We start from the raw sequence: 23,311 nt of genomic DNA, 5'->3' as shown, positions 1-23,311 counted from the left end.
AATAGTTACGTCTACGCAACTTTCGGAGTATCCTTTCTTCTACACATGCTCTACTGCTAGCATATATTCTTCATCGATACATCGGACTATTTGATAACACAAAAATGAAAGCCTAATATCAATTTCTTGGTCCAGAAAACTCTTGTTAACTCCTACCAAGAAGCGGCATAACATGTTATTGCAAAAGTTTTGACCCATATGTGTTAATGCTTCTAACCCGTATCAGATTCTTTCATCAGCCTGTAGATAGTCTCGTTTGACTTTTAGAAAACTCTTGTCAACTCCTACCAAGAAGCGGCATAACATGTTATTGCAAAAGTTTTGACCCATATGTGTTAATGCTTCTAACCCGTATCAGATTCTTTCATCAGCCTGTAGATAGTCTCGTTTGACTTTTAGAAAATGAAATCATTGAGAAACTCTCCCATCGGATGAACGTCCGGTTGAATAAGCAGCATTAGGCCGATTACACATTATCCGGTTTCTGCCGGACCGGTCTGAAACCCAAATGGCAAATTTCGACCGTACCAACCTCTTTACGGCGCCGTGATGCAGCCGTCTACTGCGACTGCAATGTCCGGTGACCGGACAAGCATTATACGCGATGACAGTAGTATTGTGTCGACGTCTGGTACAGACACCGGTTTGGGAAAGTAAATCATTCTCTATGAGAATATCAGACCTTAAGACAGTTAAATTGTTCAAACTTTTAATGAAAATTTTTACTTTATATTATGTGATCACTTAAAACTCGTAATACTGATTCTTACTTAACCATTTTTGTATAATTTTCTTGATATTGTCACTAAAACTCATCATTGTAATATGAAATTATTATGAAACACAATTCTTGTTCAGGGGGTTTCCATCACTTGCAAAAGAACGTGTAACTCTATTGCATTAAGAACATATTTTATAAGAAAATGTTAATTTTCATTCATAATTTTTATTTTTAAATATGTGTTAACTGCACCCGAAAATCAATTATCACTATCAATTCCCAAAAGCGGAGCACGAACCTCCACGCGAATTGACAGTTGTTTTCATGTCTGTTAGTATTAGTACAATTCAGGCAATTTTTCGCCCCATATATTAGTTGTGTGTGCCATTTGACGTTTGTTTGTTGATTTTGAAATCAAACAGAATTTGCAAGTGGTGTGGACACTGAATTTTTTATTTCGCTTCTTTATTTAGCTGCAGTGAAAAATTTCAGTGATGAAAGTTTCTGCTCAAAGCGAAGCAATGATCACAGGCACACGAGGTCGTCATGGAGTGTTTTGCCATGGATTGTGTTCAACGGTGTGTAGTGTCTTCTGACAAAATAATCGAGCTATTAAATTAACTTCTGTTTATGTTTAGCTCACAGCAACTACGAGTTCTTAAATTATCTTCCGTTTTTGTATTGTTCACAGATTCGCCACTGAACAAGTTCGATGATGTCAAACAAATCTCCAACTGATTCTTCAAAGGGCATATTTTGAGCGACTTTATCGAGATTTTATGAGTAGGTCAGTCTTTGTTTATTTGAGCACATCAAAAATAGCTCTCCTAATATTCTTATTGGGTATTTCAGACAGTTTGACCTGATTTGGGACGCGATCGACGACGAGGTGGTCGAGGCTCGGCTTGAGGAACTCTAGCCCAAAATGTCCGATCTGTGATCGGTGATCGAGATGCCCGACACCGAAGCATCGGTTCTGTCATAACAAAATCACCCAAATCTCAAATTAAAATATCTGAGTCAGGCATTCTTTGCCCAAGATCCACGTATAAATAGCTGTGCGTTGATTTGCTATGCTCTCGAGAAGCTACCGCTGCCCCAGGAGTAGGTGCTCGACGAATTGCGGCATATGCTGAGCCCGTTTCTGGACAAGGATCTGCGGATGCAGCAATGGGATAGCATTTGAATGAATCATTATGTTATTTTTAGGAAGGAATCATGATGTTATTTTAATCGTACAGATTTCTACTGTAATGGTGAAATAAAAAACACTCTAGAATGAATGGAAGGGCATATATTATCTCGTAGACAAATTCCAAGACAATCACAGGAAATGAACACATTACACATATAAATAAATAGTGCCGCTAGCTTCTTACGGAATGTTATTATTTTTTCGGTCTTAAAATTGTACACTTGTTTCTGAGACTGTTGAACCAATATGTGGCAACAGAACGTGTGAAAAAATCATGCTATTTGTGTATGTTTAGAAACAAAATAACTGAGCGTATGAATGACTACACCGCAACTGGACTAAATTTAGTTATTCTAAAGTGGGGCGGAAGTATTTACGATAGGTGCTGCAAGAACACCGTTATGATCCAGGATGCGCTAATGCCGTGAGAGCTGCTCTTACTTTGATCATGCTCCTGATGTGCCACACAATATGAAAACGCTCGTGGTTGCCGCAGCAGCTGCAGGTTTTAAAATTTTCGGTCTGCAAACAGCTGCATGTAGCCGGAATATTTGCAGCAACGTGTACCTGTCAATCCACTATATAAATAAATGCATGCATGTCTATGTGAGAGATGTACAGTTTTGTGTAGTGTATTTGTATGTAAGAGATGTACGGTTTTGTGTAGCGCGAGGTCTCTTTCACATTGTTATCCGGTTTTCCGTCCAAACCCAGCGGCGTTTTTTGAAACCGGTCTGGCAGAAACCGGATAATGTGTAATTGGCCTTAGAGTTAAATGGCCCCAACCTCTGTGAATGCGTAAGGGTGCTCATACACTGTTTGACCGAAGCCAAATATTTGACAGATAAAATTTGGTCAACGTGTACAGATCAAATATATTCTACACAAAACGCGACAAGCAAATATTCAATTATTGGATGCCCAAAATATTTTTTCAGTCTGTTCTTCGTACCTGTCGGTACATGGTTAGATTACCTTGAATATTTCAGTTGATTTTTTCCATGTTCGGTGTTTGATATTGTTTACTACTACTGAAAATTGAAGAGTGGCAAACAAAATAGTGTTTGTACAAATATCAAATCAAACCATATCTGTCAAAAAAATAACAAATATTTGACCTCCGAGCAAACAGTGTACGGCCACCTTAAGGGTAATCCCAATCAGAATGACGCATGGCCGAAGGGGTTTAATAAATACTCTGTTGCTTACGGAGGCAGGGCACCCCACGTATTATGTACACCTTAATATGTTTACCCAGGGCACAGTGAGCCGTATCGACCGGTACTGTGCATGTGATGGAAAATGTATGAAAATCTAACAGAATAGTGGCAGGAGCTGATGAAAACAGGACATTAATCGTTCTTGTCGAAAAAGACAAGTCAAGACCTTTTCAACTACTACTAAAACTTTAAGGTGCTCAGTTCAAACATTGAACCATGGATTCTGACTGAATCGCGAAGGGCAACTCAGATTCTCAATTAACTAGCCCCCAGATAGCATTAAAACCGCCTGATGCAACATAATGGAGACGTATGCTCTCATTGTCCGTGGTTGAGACTGAGGTTATAATGAAACAGTTGATAATGTTGGTGGTAGTTGAGCCCCGGAGAGCAGGGCTGCTGTCTACACAGTCACTAGCAGAACCTCAAGTAGCCCTGAAGCGACTGGATAGAAGAATCTTTGGACCGCAAGTCCAAATTGAACAGCTTAGCAGTGCGATCTGCGGCCCCGAATGAGTTAAGAATAATTATTCGACATCACCTCGTCACGGGTCATATGGTGAACGAAGCCATCTCTCCAACCCACGACCTGTACTGCCACATTTTCATCTGTACCAGAGGGGTTAAAGATCTTTCTCATCTGTACTTTTTCTCACAAAAATCTGTACCATCGAAAATATTCATTGCAGAGAAAAATCCATTTGTTTAGCATGAAAAAAAACTCATTTATTTACAAAAAATATTACATTTACATTTGCAAGTCATTCGTGTATTTGATGATGCTTATACATAGTTTTTCTGGATCTTTTCGAATCTTTTAATCTCGAAAATTGATTTTGAAGCTTAGTTTTGTTCTGATTATACTCAGAAAAAATCGCTCGACAGTTGCTGAGGAGTGAGACATAGTGAGAACGTTAGGCCGAGGACATAATGAATGCGATGCGATGAGAGCGTGGGCGCGGGCTCGTTTGCGGGAAAGCTCTTTCGTTCACGAATGTGGAAATCAAATGCAAACCGCCCGGATCTGACATACGCGATGCGATGGAGATCTCGATGCGGCGAAACTATTTGTGGAGTGCAGAGGCAGTGGAATGAACATATGAACGGCACAGTGGATATCAACTATAGCTATCCGCGCATTATGGGGCTTCTCTTCTCGTGGAGAGCATGAAGATGATCATGGATTTTCCATTCAGCTTTTGAAACAAACTAATACGAGAATTTTTTCAGAATCGATAAAAGCCCACGGTTATGAAGCTACTCTTAGAGAAATTTTGAATCTGAATGCCACTTTGATATCGAGAAAGATAGAAGTCATTTATTTTTCACGAGAAAATTCAACTAGAATTTCAAAAGATAACAACACAAGACAATTATGTGCGATTCACATAGAACGTTACGGAGAAGAACGTCTACGTTCCGTCAACGTCTCCACCAATTCACACATGCAGTCAATGCTTCCACCAGCCCAACCCGTCAAATGTCAAACGAATGATATATTGAATGTTATTCATGGTGTCGCCACCTACAACAATTTTCAATTGCAATGCCCTCTTCCAAATCAGCATGCCTAGAATCAGTTCTAAATTTTGAAAAATTCAATGAAAATCATTGAATTTTAATACTTGAACCCCGTAGTCCGACCGTTATACTTATGACAGACATACAGCTGTACTTGCGTTGTACTTCGAAAATTGTATGTCTGTCACCATGTACAGCGCTAGAACCATGCAAGCAACTCGGTACAATCGCTGTACCTGTACCGAACTATTTTACCGCTGTACATGGCTACAGTTGTACTGTGCGCAGCGCCACAAACGGTTAGTGGAGGGTAACATGAACAAACTGAATCAAAACACTTGGTAAATATTCTTTTCATTGACTTTCTCTTGAGTTAATAACTCATTTTTGATTGTCAGTTTGACATGCGGTGCAATGTACAACCAAAGTATGTCTGTCATGCTACGATGGTACCTGTACAACGCTGTACACGTACAACGCTAGTACAGCTGTATGTCTGTCCCTGGTATTAGTCAACAATAATAATATATAGACTATTTCTCTCAGCTAGTCGCGAATGATTTTCACTCCGAAATTTGGATCATAAGTACAAAGTACAGTAAGTTACTTATAATGCGACATGTCGAGGCACCAATTAATATCGCATTGGAGACGATTTTGACCAGTAATTGGACATTCGCGACTGGTGGCGAGTTTCAATGTGGGGCCATAATTTGGACCCCGAACTCAATGTTTACAAAAATGTCCGATTAGAGGTAAACATGTCCAATTAAACGTGTTGCATCACAGGTCTGTTCAATTAGCTAAATGTTGAATTAGATGTAAATTACTGTACAACCTAAATCAAAACAAAAGCCGAGACACAAAGCCCAGACAAAAACCAAGCGAGCCGTCCATCTCCGTCAATTATTCTTTTCTACAAATCCTGCCGGTCGTTTTCGTTGAACGTATGCTGACGGGTCGTTACGTTGCTGGTGTATGTGAATGTTTTCATGAGAATTGCATGGTAGAATCATTGACGTAACGTGACGTGACGGGACGTGAATGTTGTATGTGAATCGCACTTTATGCGTCCCTTTCTCTGTGGAAAACAAACTGAGTATCTAACAAAGAATCATTCGTTTTGAACCAGATGTAGAATCATTTTCTCTAACAATTTACAAATACATACATGATAACATTGCTCTTGGCTTATATAAATTGTAATCGCGAAGCTGCTGTTGGGTTTTCGTATGGCTATCTCATTTGTCTCCGGTCTTGCGGGACAATAATCAGCTCCAGAAAAAGGTTGTTTCGCTAATTTGGGAGAATTCTTCAAAAAGTTTAATTTGTCCGACCCTAGAGACAAATATTACATGAAAGAGGACAGTAGACAATTCGCCCACGAAAAATTCTCATGAACGTTTTGAGGTGATATGTCGCTTACGACAACTTACGCAGGGACGAAATCGGGGCAAACCTTTCTTGCCGACTCGAGAATCTAATCACCGGTTTACTTTTCTGTTATATTTATATTGTGAATTTATTTGACTGTTGGATTCTGAGATCATTTCAGCTTCCGATTTAAACTGTCGCTTTTTTTGAGAGGTGATTAAATTCATAGAGTTACATACAAGATACTGATCACCCCTTCAACTTTGTTTCAAATGTGAAAATACCAATTAAAAACAAATCTCAAACAAATTGATATGGTGAAAAAAGTTTTGATATAGAATTTTACGGTTGAACTACTATAATTTTGCTATATTTTTATTGTAATAATGAACATTCTTAGCTTTCCAGAAGATGGATGAAATTCCGAACGAGTTTCCTGATGAAGACGCTGAATTCCGAATTAGTCTCCTCGTTATGAGTGATTTGTGTGTTCATGCCCAGAAAAGCGTACTCAAATGGGAAATTCTCGTTTATTGTTAAATGTAATGAACTCTTCGTCGCCACCAGAAGAAAAAAAAGCAGAAATTTGGCATCTTTCGATTTCGTTACAGATGCTAACGATAATAATCACTAAATATAGTACTGATTTCCTTGACGAATAAAATGAAGAAATTATTTATCCTTTCTATACATGGATGCGAGCATCGTCCATTGCCCGCCCTAGCACCGTCCATTTACCAGGTTATGGTCTTATTTTGCCGTTGAAAAAGGTCATTTTTCGACAGCAATCGAAAAACCATTGTCGCGTCAATGTACCCTCTGTTACTGAACTTTCTACTATTGCCCTATGAATCAGAGACACGAAATTGACAAAATTCTCCCCTAAACATTAACTTCTGTCTCATAATTCCGTATCCTTGATTATACATGATCTCTCTATTTGCGAAGGTAACTTCATCAAGAGACAAGAATCCTATTGAAAACAGCTTAAAATACCTTCCGGTATCTACTCCTGTATTTGCATAATTCTCATCTGCAAGGCTTTTTAAGACATTCCATACGCATGTAATATTTTACAGATTTAAGATGCGCTGATTGAGACTCCAAAACATAAGGTAAATTATTTAATGGAATACTTGCAAAAAAAAAAATTAGCAAACACGAAAATAACATTTATGACTCTTGACCAATTTATCTGTCGAAAGCAAACGCGGCTATTTTTCGACCGTTTCAAGCGCGACTATTTCTTAGGCTAGGCGCAAATTGAGAAACGTATAGCGCTCGTAAGCGAACACGAGACTATCAACACGACTCATACGTGCCACAAACGTAGCGTGGTGGAGCGCATATTGAGTCGCAGTTTGGTGTAAATGTCGTGCCACTCGCATACAATGTCTGATTCACACAGAGTTGTGCGATATATTTATTTACTAACACAACCTTCCGACCGGTACAACCATACAGTGTCAGACTCACGGCGCTATATGATTGTTCACCAATACAACTACCACAACCGGCATGACCAGCACGAGAAACTGTGGTTCAGCCACAGCGTCGAGCGAGTCGTGTCTCACGAGCGCTCCTCCATCTCGCGTCATCTGACCAATTTGCGCCATTCCATCTGTTTTCATTAGCCACAAAGACAGGCGCTATATCGCGCCAAGTTACTCGCGCCATACGCGTCTCAATTTGCGCCTAGCCTTATACTTATGACAGACATACAGCTGTACTTGCGTTGTACTTCGAAAATTGTATGTCTGTCACCATGTACAGCGCTAGAACCATGCAAGCAACTCGGTACAATCGCTGTACCTGTACCGACCTGTTTTACCGCTGTACATGGCTACAGTTGTACTGTGCGCAGCGCCATAGACGGTTAGTGGTGGGTAGCATGAACAAGCAGAATCAAATCACTTGATAAACGTTCTTTTCATTGACTTTCTTTTAAGTTAATAACTCAGATTGGAAACTTTTTTGTTGTGTTTGATAGTTTAGACACTAAATAAAAACCTTTTTCATTGAAATATGTGGTGGAAATTGGAAAAATATCTGATTGTCAGTTTGACATACGGTACAATGTACAACCAAAGTATGTCTGTCATGGTACAATGGTACCTGTACAACGCTGTACACGTACAACGCAAGTACAGCTGTATGTCTGTCCCTGTTACCGTCGTATCCTGTTAGAGAATAGACGCACAATATATATTTTAAATTTAAATTTTTTGGCCTGCCAATTCGGGACAAACTTTGAATAAGTTAAATTATTTAAGTTGAATATTACTATCCAGACTAACATGGATATTAAATCGATCATTTTCTATGTTTTGATTATGAAAGTTACAACTAACATATCCAGAAATAATAATTTTCGCTCATGTCCCAGGCATATTTATACAAACAAATTTCAGTATCAGCCTTCTTTTTCCAAGACGGGTCTATGGTACTAGGTGAGGCCGTTTCGTCACTAAGTTGGTTAGGGGAGCGGTATATGAAAACAGTACGGAAGAAAGCAGAAGGGGAATTTTTTCCTTGAAGTGTGAAAGAGACAGGCTGATCACGAGCGAGCTTGGGCACAAGCGTATTGTGTTTTGTTTACAAACAAAACACAGTAGACTTCCAAGATGGCTGAAGAATGGTTTTAGCAAGTTGGCCCACCTTAGGATATACTTCTACTCGCCTTGCTTTTTTCCCTTCTCTTTAGCACAGACCTACTGATCTATAATCGAAACCATGACGGGTCTATGGTACTAGGTGAAGCCGTTTCGTCACTAAGTTGGTTAGGGGAGCGGTATATGAAAACAGTACGGAAGAAAGCAGAAGGGGAATTATTTGCTTGAAGCGTGAAAGAGACAGACTGATCAGGAACGAGCTTCGGCACTAGCGTATTGTGTTTTGTTTACAAACAAAACACAGTAGACTTCCAAGATGGCTGAAGAATGGTTTTAGCAAGTTGGCCCACCTTAGGATATACTTCTACTCGCCTTGCTTTTTTCCCTTCTCTTTAGGCCCATTTATACGTTGCTAGTAGCTGACTTGACAGTGAGCAGCTACTGACCCGGTGGACTCGCTTGACAATCGGTTGACTCGCCTTGTCTGTTCACACAGTGTGAGTTGTTGGCATGTAACTAGATACAACAGCACGGGTTTACCAGGGATGCCAGGTGATTTTTCAAATGTACATCAAATAATGAGAAACAGGAATCAGATCAGAATTTGACAGATAATTGATCCGAAATCGACATCTCTATTGGCAGTTTTTATCTCAGGTTTTCAGTTGCATTTATTATCACACAATTTGATCCCGAAATACACGCTAACCGTAGTTTATACCGTATACAATGTTGTCCAGCAAAACACGGCTGACTGTAGTTCGTACCGTGACAAAAGCGGTTACAAAAATACTTTGTGCTGAATTACTTCGAGCTGAAGGTACTATTCGGAAAAAGCAGAAAGGCAAAAGGATTTGGGCCAGGAATTGGATGCAAAAAAAAGGAGCAACAAATACAATACTGAACGAACTCTACGATAATGATCCCCGAGAGTACAGAGCAGTGTTGAGAGTAACACCAGAACAAGTGGAAACACTATTGGATTTAATTGCTCCAAAAATACAACGCCAAGATACACTTATGAGGGGTGCTATACCTGCAAGAGTGAAATTAGAAATTACTTTGGTGTACCTCTCCTCTGGAATATCGTTCAGATTATTGTCGATATTTTTTAGAATCTCGAAGGCATCCATAGCTAAGATAATTCCGGAAGTATGTGACGCTATAAATTTCAGTCTAAAAGATTTTATTAAAGTAAGTAGCTTTTTTTATTATCTAAGTTCTATTGTATGGAAAGTGATCCTTAAAAATAGTACAATATTGCATGACTTGGTTATAGTATTTGCGACTGTTGATTTGATTGTGAAGATGTAGGACGTTAGGGTGATCTTGGTGGAAAACCTACAGTCGCCTGTGATGTTTCAGTATATTCGTGATCAGAATATGTGTATTGCATTCTACTGACGCAGAGGGCATTCTTACGGTATCTAGAAAGAATTGCATGTATTTCATCTGTCGCATCAATTCTATCAATTGGGGATAACTGTCTGAGCTGCATTATAACATGTCTTCCAATTGCCTCACATTCATCTTCTGGTTCTCCCATACTCGAGGCAGACACTGTTAAATTATTATTCAGTTCCTTCAGTTCATTCACGGCCGCTTGTATTGTAGACTGCTCAGTTGACAATTTCTTCTTCGATCTTCTGTTCGATGGCTTCTTTGGTAGGATTTCATCAGCGTTGTTTTCATCAGTAGCATCGAGGTACTCCTCATCGATTATTGTAATTTCTTCAGCAAAATCGCTCCCAGATGTTGATGCATGAAATGGTTCCTGAAATTGAAAATATTTTATTTTATGACACTATTCTAATTGAAATCATAACTAACAATTATATTTTAATTTTTCAGATGCCGAATAAGGAAGAATGGCAAGATATAGGAGTAGGATTCCATTCAAGGTGGAACTTCCCAGGTTGCTATGGAGCTATTGATGGGAAGCACATCACAATTCAAGCACCACCTAATTGTGGTAGTGAATATTACAACTATAAGGGAACGAATAGCATAGTGTTAATGGCAATCGTGGATCACGATTATTGTTTTAGATATGTTGATATAGGCTCATACGGTCGTAACGCAGATGGTGGGATATTTCAAAAATGCTCTTTATATTCTCATCTAGAAAACAATATTCTATTGCCTGAAAATGGCGTTTTAGTAGGTGATGATGCGTTTCCATTAAAGCCGTATTTATTGAAGCCCTATAAAAATACACCGACTAAAGAAGAAAAGATTTTTAACTACAGATTGAGCAGAGCAAGGAGAATAGTTGAAAATGGATTTGGCATTTTAGCATCTCGTTTTCGTATTTTGGGAAAACCAATCCAGGTTAGAGAGGATACCGCAATGAAGATAGTTTTATGTGCATGTACTTTACACAACTGGTTGCGTATGTCTGCATCGAAAACGTATACTCCACCAGGAACAATTGACTATGAAGACATAATAAATTTTGAAATTAATTTAGGGCAGTGGAGGTCAGAGATTGAGGGTTTACGAAGCATTCAACGCTCACGGATGAATAATAGATCAAAGGCTATTGCAGAGAAAATGAGAGATAAATATAAACATTACTTTAATAGCGAGGGAGCGGTTACTTGGCAAAATAATATGATTTATTAATTAGAGAATACAGTATAATATAGTGTAGTATAGTTGCAGTATAGTATAATATCGAATCATTTAGTAATGTATATATATATTTAGTGTTATAGTGCATTATATAATAGAAGAAAATAACTTACTAGATTACTTATTGTTTGTTTTTCCTTCAGATGAATAATATTCATGATGTAATCCATGGCATCGAACCATTGGACGGAAGGTTTATATATCTCATCAGTACCACATCCGCTTCGTTTGCTTTTCTCAATTTTTAATTTCTCCTGGTTGTATGTAGAACGTAAATTTTTTATTTTTTTTGTAACTTCTTTCGTATCCGATAACCCCACTTCTGAACGAATGTATTCAAGCGAGGCTTTACGCAAATCTCTGTTTTTATAATTGGGATCCATACAGTTCCACAAAATGGTTTGTTCTTTATATAATTCCACAAAGTGTTCATTTTGTTCCGAATTCCATCTTTGCGTCATTTTTTTGCTTTTAACTGCTGCTGCTAACACGAAAAAACATGCAAACAAACAGAATGCACACGGACTACTATCTCTTCGTATTTCGCCTTGACAGCAGCTTCTTGTGCCGATTTGTGAAGTGAAAATGATAGTTGATTTACAGGTGGAATAAATACGCGTCAAAAATTGAAATTATGAATGAAAATGAACTTTTTCAAATCGAATATGTATTCTGTTTAATAGAACAATACTTTTTCTGCAAGTAGTGAGTGAATCTTGAACGAAAATTGTGTCTGATGATAACTTTATACTATAATGATAAGTTTTGGTGGAAATATAAAAAAAATATATAGGAAAATAGTTTATTGAGGATCAGGGTCACGTGCTTTAAATGGTCAAATAATGTATGTATGAAATTTTCATTCAAATTTTAACGGTTTAAAACTGCCTTCAAGTATACTAATCTGATAGAGAAATTTGCCTCACAAACACGGATGCCGCCATTTAATATAGATATTCTATCTTTGATTAGGGATGCCAGGTATCTTTCTCAAATATCCTTGCACGGCATATGGAATTATCATCTGATGTCTTCACTCATGGATGGCTTATGTTTTTGTTTTCAAGAAAACTATCTCAAAAAGAAAGAGTATAAAACAAAATAACAACGATTTTATTTAGAAACTATGTGGGTTTTATTTGTTTTCCAAGAATTTTCGAGTTTGTTAATATTTTGAAATATCTTCAAAATGGAGACATTTCTTTACGTTTGGCATCCCCGATTCGAGCGCTAAATGCTGTTTTTGACGTTTTTAGGGATGCGAGTGCGAGTAAAATCAAAAAACTTTGAAGTAGCTCGCACGCCGGATTACTCATGACACTAACTGGCATGATGTGTTCACACGGTGTGAGTAGCTGCACTGCAGTAACTGACTAGACCGACTCGTATGCTTACTCGCACCGTCTGAACCCGGCTTTTAGCACAGACCTACTGATCTATAATCGAAACCATGACGGGTCTATGGTACTAGGTGAAGCCGTTTCGTCACTAAGTTGGTTAGGGGAGCGGTATATGATAACAGTACGGAAGAAAGCAGAAGGGGAATTATTTGCTTGAAGCGTGAAAGAGACAGACTGATCAGGAACGAGCTTCGGCACTAGCGTATTGTGTTTTGTTTACAAACAAAACACAGTAGACTTCCAAGATGGCTGAAGAGTGGTTTTAGCAAGTTGGCCCACCTTAGGATATACTTCTACGCGCCTTGATCGAAACCTGGCCTTAAAGAAAATTGTACATATTTGGCAACAATGTTATGTTATTGAAAAAAAACCACTCGACTCGACTGTCAAAACAACACAGTGGAGGTTAGGTTAATGTTTGTTTTAAAACGTTTGAAAACCTGATACGGATTTGTTCGAAATCACCGGGAAACATTTTGTGAATCTGGACGAATTTATAATCTTTTCGTAAGTGATTATCACAGCAAAAGTTTATTTCTTAGCAAAAAAGAGGAGGGTATGCTATTTACAGTTTTATTTAAACGATCGTTTGTATTAATATTGATCTTTCACACCAGCCATCGCAATGGATTCAGATTTGTACGATGAATTTGGAAACTACATTGGACCAGATCTAGAGAGCGACGAAGATGATGACCAGAGTTTATACGGTCAACCGGATCAGCAGGATGACCTTGACATGGAGGACGGCATGGAAGAAGAAGCCGAGCAGAGTGAAGATCCGGCGAGTTCTCGAGCAGTTGTGTTGCACGAGGATAAACGATACTATCCGTCGGCCCTGGAGGTGTACGGAGAAGAAGTGGAAACTATTGTCCAGGAAGAGGATGCCCAACCACTGGATAAGCCACTCATCGAACCGGTGAAGAAAATGAAATTTCAGATCAAGGAACAGGAACTACCGGAAACAACATATAATATGGAGTTTTTGGCCGATTTAATGGACACTCCCACATTGATACGAAACGTAGCTCTTGTTGGACATTTGCACCATGGAAAAACTACCTTTGTGGACTGTTTGGTACGTCAGACACATCCACAGTTCCAAGACATGGAAGAGAGGAATCTACGCTACACGGATACGTTGTTCACCGAACAAGAAAGAGGCGTCAGCATTAAAGCAACGCCCATTACGTTGGTCCTGCCGGATGTCAAGAGCAAAAGCTTCCTAATCAATGTTTTCGATACGCCTGGGCATGTGAATTTTTCGGACGAAGTGACGGCTGCGATGCGGCTCTGCGACGGAGTTGTTCTTTTCGTAGATGCTGCCGAGGGTGTTTCGCTGAACACTGAACGACTGCTGAAGCACGCGATCCAGGAGAAGTTGCCGATCACAGTGTGCATCAACAAGATCGATCGTTTGATGCTGGAGCTCAAATTGCCCCCGCAAGATGCCTATTTCAAGATCAAGCACATAGTGGAGGAAATCAACGGACTTCTTACGCTGTACGGAGATGCAAATACAAAACAGGTGTCACCGATCTTGGGTAACGTTTGCTTCGCCAGTTCATTGTATGGATTCTGTTTTACGTTGAAATCGTTTGCCAAACTGTACGCGGATACATACGACGGTGTTAGTCCAAGCGAGTTTGCTCGTCGTCTATGGGGAGATATGTATTTCCACAACAAGTCGTGAGTATAAATTTGATTTATGTGAGGCATATCGTTCAATTAATTCTGATTTATTTCAGCCGGAAATTTACCAAGAAACCACCGCACAGTTCAGCCCAGAGAAGTTTTGTCGAGTTCATCTTGGAGCCCCTGTATAAACTTTTCGCGCAGGTGGTCGGCGATGTGGACACAACACTGGCGGACACCTTGGCCGAGTTGAACATTCGAGTGACCAAAGAGGAGATGAAGTGTAACATTCGCCCATTATTGAGGTTGATATGTAATCGGTTTATCGGTGATTTCTGTGGATTTGTCGATATGTGCGTTGAGCACATCCAGTCTCCACTTGACAATGCCCAGAATAAGATCGATCACATTTACACCGGTGTGAGGGAGAGTGGCATCTATCAGGATATGTTGAACTGTGACCAAAATGCCCAACTGATGGTTCACAGCTCAAAGATGTATCCGACGGAGGATTGCACCTTTTTCCAAGTGCTGGCAAGAGTCATGAGCGGAACCCTGCATGCCGGGCAAGAAGTGAGGGTTCTGGGAGAGAACTATTCGTTGGTGGATGAAGAGGACTCGCGTACTTTGCAAGTTGGTCGACTCTGGATTTACGAGGCGAGATACAAAATTGAATTGAATCGGGTTCCGGCGGGAAACTGGGTTCTGATTGAAGGAATTGACCAGTGTATTGTGAAAACGTCGACCATCACTGATGTCAGTATGAATGAAGATGTTTTCATCTTCCGGCCTTTGAAGTTTAACACGCAAAGCATTATTAAGATTGCTGTAGAACCAGTGAACCCATCGGAACTGCCAAAAATGCTGGATGGATTGCGAAAAGCAAACAAATCGTATCCACTGCTCTCGACAAGGGTAGAAGAATCTGGGGAACACGTTATCCTAGGCACAGGAGAGCTCTATTTGGACTGTGTAATGCATGATTTGCGGAAAATGTATTCCGAGATCGACATCAAAGTGGCCGATCCAGTTGTGGCATTCTGCGAGAGCGTTGTCGAGACAAGTTCGTTGAAATGTTTCGCAGAAACACCAAATAAAAAGAACAAAATTACAATGATTGCTGAGCCGTTGGAGAAGGGTCTCGCCGAGGACATAGAGAATGAAACAGTCTCAATTGGATGGAACAAGAAAAAACTTGGAGAATTCTTCCAGATAAACTATGATTGGGATTTACTTGCAGCCCGTTCGATTTGGGCTTTCGGTCCGGACAATACCGGACCAAACATTCTGGTAGATGATACACTTCCCTTTGAAGTGGACAAAGCATTGCTCGGAGCGGTGAAAGACTCGATCGTACAAGGCTTCCAGTGGGGTACGCGTGAAGGACCACTTTGTGAGGAGCCCATTCGAAATGTGAAATTCAAAATCCTTGACGCAGTTATTGCTCAAGAACCGTTACACCGGGGAGGAGGCCAAATTATCCCAACGGCAAGACGTGTTGCCTATTCCGCTTTTCTCATGGCGACACCTCGTCTAATGGAACCCTATCTCTTCGTAGAAGTACAAGCTCCGGCAGATTGTGTCTCCTCTGTGTACACGGTTCTCGCTAGACGACGTGGCCATGTCACCCAGGATGCTCCAGTACCCGGATCTCCCCTGTACACGATCAAAGCCTTTATACCGGCGATTGATTCATTTGGATTTGAAACCGATCTTCGAACCCATACCCAGGGGCAAGCTTTCTGCCTGTCGGTGTTCCATCACTGGCAAATTGTACCGGGTGATCCGCTGGACAAGAGTATCGTTATTCGCCCACTTGAGCCCCAACCGGCAACCCATCTGGCGCGTGAATTTATGATCAAAACCCGACGGAGGAAAGGTCTCTCCGAGGATGTGTCCATTAACAAATTCTTCGACGATCCTATGTTGCTGGAGCTGGCCCGACAAGATGTGCTGCTCAACTATCCGATTTAGAGTCGCCTTGAGGTAGGACATTTAGCAATTAAGAGCTGCTTTCTCAATTAAATAATAAAAAACCTTTTTCTTAATGGAATGTGCAGATTTGTATATTCACTGCAGATTTGCGAAATTTTGAATGAATTCTCGCTGTTGCCCGAACAGATGACGGTACAAGAGCTTCGCACGTTAAATTTGGAATTGTAACGCATATATAGAGAAATACTAAATGCAAGGTAGGAATCGATTGTGTATCATTTCATCGAAGCATAACTCGCTTTTTTATAGTGTTAAATCGAGTGTTGTAGTTTTGTCAAAATACTTGCAGTGAGCAAAACTCTAACTCTAATTTTCACGAAAAATTGGCGAGAATTCATTCAAGATTGATACACCATATATAATAAAAAGAAATCCATCATTTTTGTACGAACTTAAAGTTTCTATTTAGCAGTTGAAGCGTTGTCCACTTAGAATCGTGTTATATATTTTGTAGCGACACTCAGAAGGTATTCTAGATAACAGACAAGAGAAGAAATCTTTTGCGCATTCACGTTGAAAATCCAATACGGTCACCAGAACTGCCGTTTTCACGAGCGGCTCAAACCAAGCGTCATAGTGGAACTTAAGGGGGTATTCTAGTGTAGAGACACGAATCTCGGACGTTTTTTCGAACTCCGTAAAAATAAAACAAAGAATATTTTTACTATCCATTATATCATTATTCGTTTATCTATCTTTCAACAATAAAACAAAAATAGGACGGAAAAAAAATATTCATAATTAGAATAGTTACATGCTGGTGAAGTGAGGGTGTTCAAAAAAAAGTTGTGCCATGGCGTACACGATTCCAGTCCTTCTGGTTATCTGAAACAAAAAAATCGAACAGATTCTGAATCAGTAAAGATGTCGCTATGGCATGAACCTCGGACAAGTCAAAAACATGGGTTTTAACAAAATGGCGGCCGTTTGAAAACAAAAATGCTGTTTAAAACGTTTTTTTTTGCGTTTACCGATTTTTAAAAACAGTAAAATTAAAAAGTTATAATTTTTTATTGGTTCATGCGATAGAGAGATGTATGCAGATTATTTTCATATAAATTTGACATAAATCGGTTCAGTAGAACTTGAGATATCGTGTACGCCAGTTAGAAAAAAACTAGTTCCGAGAGAAACGCGTTTGAAGTTCATTGTGATGGCCGTAACAGGTTAGATACCACATCACTAAGATGGCTCTAACTAGGTAAATAATAGGATTTTCGATAAGTCCTTTCTAGAGTATATTCTTGAATTCCTAAACTACAGAAATATGATAAAAAAAAAATTTCGATTTTTTCAGATTTCTAGACTAGAATACCCCCTTAAGATCGTAAGCTGAATTGAAAAGTGTTAAGAAACATCAAAGCAACCCCTGAACTGTCAGATAATGAAGTCGCAATCAAATCAAAGAATCCGTCTGCAAACAGCATTTCGTTCTCACCGAGCATTCAAAGCAACAGAACGTTGCAGTAGAGTCTAGTGACCAAAACTCGTGCTCAGAGCGTTCTGATGAACTATCAAGGATGACTGCTCATTGACGATGAAATTCGCGTGAGAATTGATTTCGGCAAGATATTTGCTCCTGTGAAACGAAAACCAAGGTGCTTGTCACAAGCGAGACGATACACTCGTTATATAAAGAAGAATGCTTTATGAAGGACCGTAAGTTTGACATCGTAGTACTGCAAAAAATGTGCTAAAGAAGATCTATAGATGGTCATATCATCTGCCAGAACTATGGGCTCAGCTGATGGGAAATATGCAGAAACGTATGATTGGGTGGTGGCCAATCAACCCACGAATGTTCAAATTGAGGATTAAGGGCCGTTTGTTCAATATCAGCATCATAAACTTTCACAGTCCCAGCGAGTCTCGACAAGGCAAGGATAAAGACAAATTCTACGCGCAGCTGGAATGCGACTATTGAAAAAGGAAAGAAACACATCCATTTCGCTATCTCCAAGACTATGGCCGTACGTAGTACCTTTTTTCAGCACAAATACCTTCACTGATACACCTGGAGGCCACCAAGTCAAACAGGATTCTAGATCAACCATCTGATAAATGGTCGACAATTCTTCGAACATAGTTGGTGTCAGAATCTATCAAGCTGCCAACACCTATTCGGAACACTACCTAGTGATGTTAAAAAGGCCCCTAAAACTCTCCGTTCGATTTTAACATGGTTAAAACAGCCATCAACAGTATAGTGGAGAACATCCTAGATCATGTTGAACGAAAACGACAAGTTGAGTGGTTCAATGTGAGTTTTTTATGGCAGACTTATCTCACTTCTTAACTAGGCGAACCTAGCCAGAATTTTCACCTGCCCCCGGGCTTCTGAATGCCAAAGGGGGACTAGGCTCTGCGGAATGCACATATCTGCATGCTCGTGCTGTTTTAGTCCTGACCGAGGAATTGTCGGACAATCGCGCAGGTGCTAAGGATGACCGACTTTTGGATGCCGGCCAATTCCTTCTCGATGTTCAACACCTTTAGCGCTTCCAGAAGTGTCTTCGGGATAATTCCAGTTCCAGAGAGAACGACTGGAACAATTCTTGGGACCTCCCTTAGCCCCCACAGTTCCTTGAGCTCCACGGCCAATGGTCGGTACTTGCAGATTTTGCGACCGTGGGTCTCCTCCAGATTCTGGTTCAGTGGAATAGCGACATCGATGATGGTGACTTTGCGGTCGCTCTTGTCGTAAACCATTATATCTGGGCGGTTGTGGTGGATCGAGAGGTCGGTCAGAACAGTGCGATCCCAGTACAGCTTGAAACGGTCATTTTCCAGGACAGGTGCAGGCAGGTACCGGTAGTTTGGTACGTTGTCTTCCAGTAGAGCACATTGGAGCGCCAGTTGTCGATGAACAATACGGGCCACGTTGTTGTGGCGCTCGGTGTAGGCTGCGTTGGCCAAAACGGGACAGCCTCCCATAATGTGCTCTATGTTTTCACCTGGTTGATGGCACATCCGGCAAATGTCATCAACGTCTTGATGCCAGACGTACCGCCTGCAGTTTCTCGTCGGCATTATCCTGTCCTGGATGGCTATCATGTCGGCTTCTACTACTGAAGAGAGTTCACCACGCGTTAGCCACAGATTAGATGCGGCCTTGTCGACGTGTGGCCGGTCCAGTTGATGGGGGTGGGCACCATGCACTGCCTTCTGCTTCCAAGCTGCAATCTTCTCCTCCACTGTCTGCAGATTGCAGTTGAGTTGGTACTCCGCTTGCGCCAAGTGCAGAGCGCTGTATCCTCTGTCGGCGGCGCAGACAGCCCGGTATAGCGCGTTTTGGTTGGCGCGTTCTGCGAAGTACTCGCGCAGTTGTCGTACCTGGGCAACACACAGTGCAGAAATGTCGACGATTCCAAGTCCCCCTTCTTTGCGTGGTAGTGAAACTCACTCCAGTGCCGATTGAGGATGGTGCATTCCGGCCTCTTTGAATGCTTTCCTCATCCTCCTCTCAAGGTCCTCTAGGTTAGTTTTGCTCCATTTGACTACACCAAAACTGAAGGTCAGCAGGGGAACCGCGAATGTGTTGATCGCGCGTACCTTGTTCCCCGCGTTGAGGAAAGTCCTCAGGACACAGCTCACTGTGTGAGTTTTGGCAGACTTATCTCACTTCTTAACTAGGCGAACCTAGCCAGAATTTTCACCTGCCCCCGGGCTTCTGAATGCCAAAGGGGGACTAGGCTCTGCGGAATGCACGTATCTGCATGCTCGTGCTGTTTTAGTCCTGACCGAGGAATTGTCGGACAATCGCGCAGGTGCTAAGGATGACCGACTTTTGGATGCCGGCCAATTCCTTCTCGATGTTCAACACCTTTAGCGCTTCCAGAAGTGTCTTCGGGATAATTCCAGTTCCAGAGAGAACGACTGGAATAATTCTTGGGACCTCCCTTAGCCCCCACAGTTCCTTGAGCTCCACGGCCAATGGTCGGTACTTGCAGATTTTGCGACCGTGGGTCTCCTCCAGATTCTGGTTCAGTGGAATAGCGACATCGATGATGGTGACTTTGCGGTCGCTCTTGTCGTAAACCATTATATCTGGGCGGTTGTGGTGGATCGAGAGGTCGGTCAGAACAGTGCGATCCCAGTACAGCTTGAAACGGTCATTTTCCAGGACAGGTGCAGGCAGGTACCGGTAGTTTGGTACGTTGTCTTCCAGTAGAGCACATTGGAGCGCCAGTTGTCGATGAACAATACGGGCCACGTTGTTGTGGCGCTCGGTGTAGGCTGCGTTGGCCAAAACGGGACAGCCTCCCATAATGTGTTCTATGTTTTCACCTGGTTGATGGCACATCCGGCAAATGTCATCAACGTCTTGATGCCAGACGTACCGCCTGCAGTTTCTCGTCGGCATTATCCTGTCCTGGATGGCTATCATGTCGGCTTCTACTACTGAAGAGAGTTCACCACGCGTTAGCCACAGATTAGATGCGGCCTTGTCGACGTGTGGCCGGTCCAGTTGATGGGGGTGGGCACCATGCACTGCCTTCTGCTTCCAAGCTGCAATCTTCTCCTCCACTGTCTGCAGATTGCAATTTAGTTGGTACTCCGCTTGCGCCAAGTGCAGAGCGCTGTATCCTCTGTCAGCGGCGCAGACAGCCCGGTATAGCGCGTTTTGGTTGGCGCGTTCTGCGAAGTATTCGCGCAGTTGTCGTACCTGGGCAACACACAGTGCAGAAATATCGACGATTCCAAGTCCCCCTTCTTTGCGTGGTAGTGAAACTCTCTCCAGTGCCGATTGAGGATGGTGCATTCCGGCCTCTTTGAATGCTTTCCTCATCCTCCTCTCAAGGTCCTCTAGGTCAGTTTTGCTCCATTTGACTACACCAAAACTGAAGGTCAGCAGGGGAACCGCGAATGTGTTGATCGCGCGTACCTTGTTCCCCGCGTTGAGGAAAGTCCTCAGGACACAGTTCACTCGACTCAAGAACTTGTCTCGCAGCTCCGTCTTGATGTCGGAGTGGCGAATCCCGGTGAGCTGTCGGAATCCAAGATATTTATAGGATTCGCCACGAACCATGTCTCTTATAAACTCGCCGTCATAGACCTCGTAGCCTCCGGATTCGGTAAGTTGTCCTTTCAGCAGGTGGACACAGCGACACTTGTCGAGGCCGAACTCCATACAGATGTCCCTGCTTATGTCTTCGACAACCCGGATAGCTACACCTAGACGCTGACGTGAATCAGCGTAGACCTTGAGATCGTCCATGTAAAAGGTATGGGTCACTTCTTCGTGGGCGCCGTCGCCATACCTTATTTTATAGCCATGACCGTTTCTATTGAGCGTCCTACTGAGGGGGTTCAGTGCCAGACAAAACCAAAGCGGGCTGAAAGAGTCGCCTTGGAATATCCCCCTCTTTATCTGCAGCGTTCTAGACTGCAACACATTTTCCCCATCACTAAGGTGCAGAGACGTGCTCCACTGCCTCATCGCATGCTGCAGGAACCTAACGACGACGGGATCAATTTTGTAGAGCTCCAATACCCGGACGAGAAACGAGTGAGGTATGGAGTCATAAGCCTTCCTGTAATCGATGTAGGCCATACTTAGGTTCCGCTGGTTATATACCGCCTGGCCGACTATGGCTGCGTCGATGATGGCCTGGTCTTTGCAGCCATGCGTATTTTTCCTGCATCCTTTCTGCTCTTCTGCGATGATGTGATGCTGTTCGCAGTGAGCAGAAACTTTGGCGGTAATTATGCTGCTCAGTATTTTGTACAGACTCGATAGGCACGTTATCGGTCTGTACTTTGATGGGTTCAATGTGTTGCTGTCTTTCGGGAGGAGGAAGGTGACGCCACGGGTGGCGAATTCAGGAAGGTTGTGTGGGTCACGTAGCACCTTGTTGAAGCACTCAGCTATCTTTGGATGTGCGACGGTCAGCTTCTTGTGCCAAAAGTTCTGGACACCATCGGGGCCCGGTGCTGCCCAGTTCCTCAGGTACCGCGAGGCTTCGCGGACATCGTTCTCTTCGACGATGATAGCTGGCATCTCTCCAATTTCACCACAACTCTCCTCCTCCCGTCTTAACCACATTTGCCCGTCGCGATGTTGTACTGGGGTCTCCCAAATACCAGCCCAGAAGTTCGTCACATCGCTAATATCTGGCAAACCTTCGCGGTAGTCGGGCTTCTCGTCGCTAATGTGGTCGTAGAACGCTTTTTCGTTATCTCTGAACATCCGATTTTGTTCCTGGCGCTTTGCAGAGTCAGAGTAACGTTTCAGCCGTTTAGTTAGGACGCTCAATTGCTGTACCAGTGTGTCGAGTTTTTCCGTCAGCTGGTGAGCTCCCAGCTGGCGAAGTTCAGTAGGCCGCACGATCACAGCAACTTGGCGACATAATTTCGCCGATCTGCTGCCTCTTTTGTACGCCATCAGTCTTCCAATTGCGGCGCGCTTGTTTAGGATCCGTTGCTCCAATCTCCTTCGCCATGGAGGCTCACGCCTTTCACGGAGATGTTGGAGCAGTCCGCCTCTTGGCCTAATACGGTATCCTAAACTTTTGGCGGTCGCCACAGCAGCACAGTAAACTTTCAGTTGCAGCTCCTCCATGTTCTCAGCATCAACCAAGTGCAGCGGAAGAACGTGCTCGTTCATGAGCTTTACTGCACTTGTCAGCCTGCGGGAATGCTGCAACTTCGGGATCCTGGGGCGCGACAATGGGTCTGTGTCGCGGAACTGTGAGATCGCCTCGTCGTAGTGGAAGACCAGATCGCGTAGTAGTTGTTGATCTGGCTGTGGGTCTTCCGGCTCAGGGGGTTGTAGTACTGTGGCCTCCACTGGTGCTGATTCGCGTGCCCCACTCGCGAATGAATTGCTCAGCCGTACTGAACTTCGTCTCGACACATCGCTTGCTCTGTTGTTCCTGGAGCTTATTTCTCTCTGCACCTGCTGCTTGATCTCGTCGATTTGCGTTTGGGAGAGCATGTTGTTGCGTACTATCGCTCTACGCCTCGCGTTCATCGCGTTCTGATCAAGCCTCCCGACGAACTCT

At 42.3% G+C, this 23,311-nt stretch overlaps 2 protein-coding genes and 1 long non-coding RNA gene across 7 annotated transcripts in view; 2 read left to right on the top strand and 1 right to left on the bottom strand.

The window, feature by feature from the left end:
• The first annotated feature begins 1,162 nt into the window (after positions 1-1,162).
• On the top strand, positions 1,163-2,338 carry LOC129763373 (uncharacterized). The gene is made up of 3 exons (XR_008740897.1): positions 1,163-1,299; positions 1,413-1,508; positions 1,574-2,338. It is a non-coding gene; the product is annotated as an uncharacterized LOC129763373 (long non-coding RNA).
• A 6,747-nt stretch (positions 2,339-9,085) lies between these two features.
• On the bottom strand, positions 9,086-12,685 carry LOC129762857 (uncharacterized). 3 transcript variants are annotated; one of them, XM_055761423.1, is made up of 3 exons: positions 11,391-12,685; positions 10,128-10,417; positions 9,086-10,070 (listed from the first exon to the last, which is right to left on the bottom strand). In XM_055761423.1, the coding sequence occupies exons 1-3, from the start codon at positions 11,736-11,738 to the stop codon at positions 9,962-9,964; spliced, it is 747 nt and encodes a 248-aa protein (XP_055617398.1). In that variant the 5' UTR covers positions 11,739-12,685; the 3' UTR covers positions 9,086-9,961. The 3 variants fall into 3 exon arrangements, 2 of the variants coding, with proteins under 2 accessions (XP_055617398.1, XP_055617397.1); XR_008740731.1 differs by having other exon boundaries at positions 9,086-10,417; positions 10,474-12,685; XM_055761422.1 differs by having other exon boundaries at positions 9,086-10,417.
• A 390-nt stretch (positions 12,686-13,075) lies between these two features.
• LOC129763427 (116 kDa U5 small nuclear ribonucleoprotein component) overlaps positions 13,076-23,311 on the top strand; it is a 27,027-nt gene continuing 16,791 nt past the window's right edge. Inside the window, exons 1-4 of one of the 3 annotated variants that reach the window (XM_055762489.1) lie at positions 13,076-13,233; positions 13,295-14,366; positions 14,426-16,298; positions 16,373-16,589. In XM_055762489.1, the coding sequence (XP_055618464.1) occupies positions 13,303-14,366; positions 14,426-16,286 (2,925 nt within the window). In that variant the 5' untranslated portion in view covers positions 13,076-13,233; positions 13,295-13,302 and the 3' untranslated portion in view covers positions 16,287-16,298; positions 16,373-16,589. The other 2 variants (XM_055762490.1, XM_055762488.1) reach the window with 2 other exon arrangements.

This window comes from Toxorhynchites rutilus, chromosome 1 (assembly GCF_029784135.1).
Source record: "Toxorhynchites rutilus septentrionalis strain SRP chromosome 1, ASM2978413v1, whole genome shotgun sequence".
NCBI classification, from domain to species: Eukaryota; Metazoa; Arthropoda; class Insecta; order Diptera; family Culicidae; genus Toxorhynchites; species Toxorhynchites rutilus.
This window is presented reverse-complemented; position numbering and strand designations above follow the sequence as displayed.

What these genes read in the sequence shown, in the direction of transcription:
- LOC129762857 (XM_055761422.1), bottom strand. Translation starts at nt 11,738, where the DNA reads ATGACGCAAAGATGGAATTCGGAACAAAATGAACACTTTGTGGAATTA. An exon ending in AACAAACAATAAGTAATCTA is followed by an intron (nt 10,418 to 11,390) that starts GTAAGTTATTTT and finishes TTTCAATTTCAG; the next exon opens with GAACCATTTCATGCATCAAC.